We start from the raw sequence: 4,684 nt of genomic DNA on the forward strand, positions 1-4,684 counted from the left end.
CACTCAAGAGCACAAAGAAGAAAGGACATATCTGGGAGCTCTAAAAGTTCTAACACAAATCGCATACCATGCTATTGGAATGGCCAATAACCTGCCAGCAGCCCCAGATCAGAATATATGGATAGTCTCAGCTCAACCCTCTCCATGAACCATTAGATCAAAGAAGAAAAGAATAAATAAATCGAATGAAGAATCAACAAAAATCTTGCCTGAAGCCCACAGTAGTGAAATCTCTATGAAGAAAAGAGGGCAAGGAGAGAAGAAATAAAGGAGAAAGCAGTGGCAGCCCATCAGGAAGAACCTCAACAGAAAAAAGCAAGGTTCAAAAGAGAAAATGAGTCTTATGAAAGAAGTCGCCAAGCTGTAGGAGAAAATTCGGAATCATGGAGTCCGAGGGAGATCAAGGGTCCAAGGACCAAGAACCCCGAGAAGAAGATCCAAAGGATGCAAAAGCCTAAGCCTTGAAGATACAAGAAGCTCTAGAAGCACAAAGGAAAGCATCTGAAGCCAACCAAATGTCGAATCCAAAGCCCAATCCTACTTGTCTCGACCACAAAGTGGAAAAGAGTATCCCACTACAAAGTCTAGAGCATCTGTACCACGTGCCACAAGAAACACGACATGAACTCGAAAGCAAGCCACCTCTGACTTAGCATGGGGTCCACCAAGAAATCAAGTGAAGGCATAGATGGAGCCGTCCCACCGTCTACTGATGAGAGGCCCTGTCGAATAGCCCCAAAGGCGAGCAAAGGCTGAGGTCCCAACCAAGAGGGGGAGTCAAAGGAAGGGTTGCCTCTCTCGAGCCAACCTACTCGATTGTTGCCCCCTACAGAGCAATGGAGGGAGAAAAGGCTTGGCATTGTGATTCTGAGATTGAGCACACATGAATTTCTATTAAATCTTGTTTGAACGCTTTAATAATTTAATAAGCTAATTGTGGCGGGAAATAATGTTTTTGTTGTTCAAATAATGACTTAGAGTGATTGTGAATGAAGGATTTTCGTCATTGTTTGTAAGCATTCAATCATTTAATGCAGTGAGTGCCATGATTGCTACTGAGATAGGTTTTTTCCCTTGTTGTGCAAGTGTTGTGCAACTTCAATTAAATATTTACTTCTTGTTCATATGGAACAAGAAGACATCAATTTTAGTGCAAGAAAGTCTCTAATGTTTGTATCTAAAGTGGCCTTACTTTTATTGGCTCCACTACCCTAATCATTGGAGCAATCCATCCAAAATTGGTGGATTTTCACAAATTTGGGTATTTTGGCAAATTTTTTATTTATTCTTTGTAGACGTACTTTCATAATAAACCATACGTGTAGGGAAATGCTAACGGCACAGGAGCAGGAGAGATGGAGAGCTTGTTCAATGAGCGGCTTCAGGTGAGGACGAGGCATCTGGAAGAACGAGTCGGTGCGCTCTCTAAGCAGCTTGCTACCCAAAAGGAGCACAATGCTCACCTGCACAGGTCCCATGCAGACGCGACCCACAAGGTGCTTTCACAATTTTCTATCTTATTCGCGCACAATTTTCTATCTTGTTCGCGCGCGTGTGTGTGTGTGTGTCTGAGAGAGTGAGAGAGAGAGAGAGAGAGAGAGAGAGAGAGAGAGAGAGAGAGAGAAGGAGGAGGAGAAGTTGGTCGTATGGACAATTTCAAGAGATTTATCCAACGAGAGTTGAACTCAAGACCTATTAGAGTGTGTGTGTGTGTGTGTGTAGAGAGAGAGAGAGAGAGAGAGAGAGAGAGAGAGAGAGAGAGAGAGAGAGAGAGAGAGAGAGAGAGTAGCCTATCAAGCATGTAAAGTGATCCATTGCAGCCATATATGTGAATGTCCCTCTCATGTTATGCATTCATAGTTACAAGAAAAAAAATTCTGCATCCCCAGTCTTGTGCTATACAGCATTTGAACACATGGTATGTGTACTCAACATGTGAGCTATGGACATTCTCATTGTACAAATTAATCACCATTCCATTATGCAGGGAGCCAAATAATGCATGTGAGAAAAATAAGTTTTGTATGGTGGGATTTGTCCTCGATGTTGAATTGCGTGGATACAAAAGTGAGCCACACGTCGAATCATCGTCTTGAATTATTGTCCTACTACTTTGTGATTGAGCAAAGACATTGGCCATACTTATGAAGATCTTAATTTGTCTTTGGGGCTCCAATTCAACTTTTTTTTTTTTGGCCATAAGCGTGTTTTGAATTAATTAGAGAGAGACAAAATGGCACATTGGTTGAGTCCAAGGAACAAACTCTAGGGTTATCATCCTACAAGGGCTCGAAAAATGAGTGAGATTGGGTAAGGCCATGATACACATCACCAACATGATACGACCATAGCTATAGTTACAGTAAACCAGAGCAAACAAAAACCATCAGGTGTGGGGAGAGCATTAAGCTCCATCTGTAGACTTTGCAAAAAGACCTGCCTTCTTGGATACGCTCCATTACCTTGTGCACCTTTTCTTCAAGCTCACGGGTCCTTTCATCGAGGTGGGCGGGCAGAGTTTCCCATCTTCAGGCTGTGCATCTCTGCCTCATGTAGTTATAGGTGATGGCCATTTCCAGGCTTTTGTTCCCCGTTCCCATTCCAATGTCCCGTTCCAAGTCCCCATTCCATGTTTTAGACATGGGTATCCGTAGCAGGGAATGGCAATTCACGCCCGTCTCCATTCCGCTCTATGAATCCTTGCAAGATGAAGGCAGCATGGTTACCCGGAACGGGACATCGTAACACGGAATGGATTTTCTTTTTTTCAAGCTCTTACTCATTTATGGGCTTTTACAAACCTTTTAACAAAAAGTGTTGCCTAGGCTTAAGGAAGTGGTTTTTCCCTTTTGTCTGTCTTCATATGGAGTTTTCTTAAAAGCGTCTACAATGCTCAATCCTCAGTTTGTAATCCTTTTGCTTCAACTAAACTTTATAGGTTTAAACAATGAGATAAAGCCACATTAAAGTATCTCTGCTACAGGCTCAATTATTGGAGGAGGACTTGCAAAATGAACGGGAGAGATGCCACAAGCTTGCAGTGACGCTCTCTGCCTCCCGCAGGTATATGAAGAACAAGAGCTCAAGAGATGAAGAAGGCAGGTATTGCAATACTTTTGAACCTGCCAAATCACCAAGAAGCCACTCTGTCTGTCCTTTATGTGGCGGGTGTATATGCATGACCCAAACTCTTCATCATGCTAATGGAGAAACTGTCAGAACGGATCACAATAATGAGTCCTTGCCAAATTACATGGGAATAATGCCAGCTCGGCTAAACAGAAAGCTGTTGAAGTCCAAGAAGACAGCCAAGTTTGTCTTCAACAATGATCAGATTGCCCACCATGATAGACAGATTTTGACTGCGAGAGGATCGAAAAATTCAGACAGTCAATCAAGATGTGTGAATTGTTGCTGTGATGTTGAGGTGCTGTTGGCCCGTAGGTTGCGTCTTTATGATCTTGTGCAACAAGATCATTTTATTGATGTGTGTAAGAAGCAAGACCCCTTTCAGGAGCCTCTTTCGCATAACGTTGTGGGTGGCAATCATGAGCATCACCAATCTGGATCATTAAAGTGGCCTGTTGATGCCTATGGAAAGCGGCGGCATATATCAAGCAATGTGCACACATTGAAAAACTCTGCAAACGCGAAGCCTATGGAGCAGGATTTGTCTGCGCTGCGCACACTTTCTAGAGAGGGATATTATGTAAGGATGGAAATTGCACAATCTGAACATCAGCAGAGTTGCAGCACTGACAAGAGTGCTGCTTTTGTTATGGATCCTTCAATCAATGCCCGCCATGATTATGATGATTTGCCAAACTTGCAATTTGTGCAAGCATTGAAAGCTGAGAATGAGGCTTTGAGAGGTGCTTTGCTATCAACTAGGAAGGTTGAGATTGAAGAGCTTGAATCAGAGCTGCAAGAAATCAAGCAAACGGCATTGTCTACGACGACAAGTCTTGTGCCGAATCAAAGCACACGTCCAACAAAAGCCGGGGATTGTGCAACCATGTCCAATGTGGATAATGATGATGATGACAATGTAAGGAGTGAGTGGTCTCAAATGGATCCAGTCAAGTTTCTAGATGCCCTGCATAAAGTGGAAGACAAGATTTTGGAGAAAAAGATAGGTATATTGGGTTTGGAGTGCTGTGGTGCGGCGCTTGAATCAGGTGCTTCTGTACTTGTTCCCTTCTAAGGGCACTTGCCAGAGAAGTTGTGCTCTTGAGACAAGAGAACCAATGGCTTAAAAACAAGTGTCAAATTGTACCACATATGGGGTAACTCTCTTCTGCCTTGCCTTTTTTTTAAAAACCTTTCTTGCTTGGGAAAAAGAGAGGTCTCTTCCTTTCAACATAAGCAGGCTAACAAAAGCTTGCAAGGATTTAAATTGTGCTTGGTGTTCAAATCAAATGAAAGACCAAGTTAACTTTTGCGCTCTATTTTGCGGGCACATCGGACCAAAGAAGATTAAAATTTGAAAGAGAAAATCTTGCTTGAAACAAGATTAAAAGAGACTTTGCAACTCAAGTGCTGCATCTTATCTTACTATTTATAATTCTCAACAGCATGGGAATTGCAAAGAAAGTGCAAATGGATAATTAATTGACGGCATTTGAGTATTGTTACAGGAAAACTCTCTCTCTCTCTCTCTCTCTCTCTCTCTCTCTCTCTCTCT

At 42.5% G+C, this 4,684-nt stretch overlaps 1 protein-coding gene across 1 annotated transcript; it reads left to right on the forward strand.

Moving 5' to 3' along the window:
- The first annotated feature begins 1,316 nt into the window (after nucleotides 1-1,316).
- On the forward strand, nucleotides 1,317-4,446 carry LOC147459131 (uncharacterized). The gene is made up of 2 exons (XM_086509774.1): nucleotides 1,317-1,496; nucleotides 2,984-4,446. Exons 1-2 carry the CDS (start codon nucleotides 1,356-1,358, stop codon nucleotides 4,202-4,204), a joined length of 1,362 nt encoding a protein of 453 aa, XP_086365900.1. The 5' UTR covers nucleotides 1,317-1,355; the 3' UTR covers nucleotides 4,205-4,446.
- The last annotated feature ends 238 nt before the right edge of the window (nucleotides 4,447-4,684 follow it).

The sequence above is a fragment of the Adiantum capillus-veneris genome, chromosome 4, assembly GCF_014529385.1.
Source record: "Adiantum capillus-veneris isolate H3 chromosome 4, ASM1452938v2, whole genome shotgun sequence".
Taxonomy (NCBI): Eukaryota; Viridiplantae; Streptophyta; class Polypodiopsida; order Polypodiales; family Pteridaceae; genus Adiantum; species Adiantum capillus-veneris.

Bases quoted from the DNA above. Each gene is read 5' to 3' on its own strand.
- LOC147459131 (XM_086509774.1), top strand. From the start codon at position 1,356: ATGGAGAGCTTGTTCAATGAGCGGCTTCAGGTGAGGACGAGGCATCTG. The intron at 1,497-2,983 runs GTGCTTTCACAA...TCTCTGCTACAG, and splicing joins ATGCAGACGCGACCCACAAG to GCTCAATTATTGGAGGAGGA.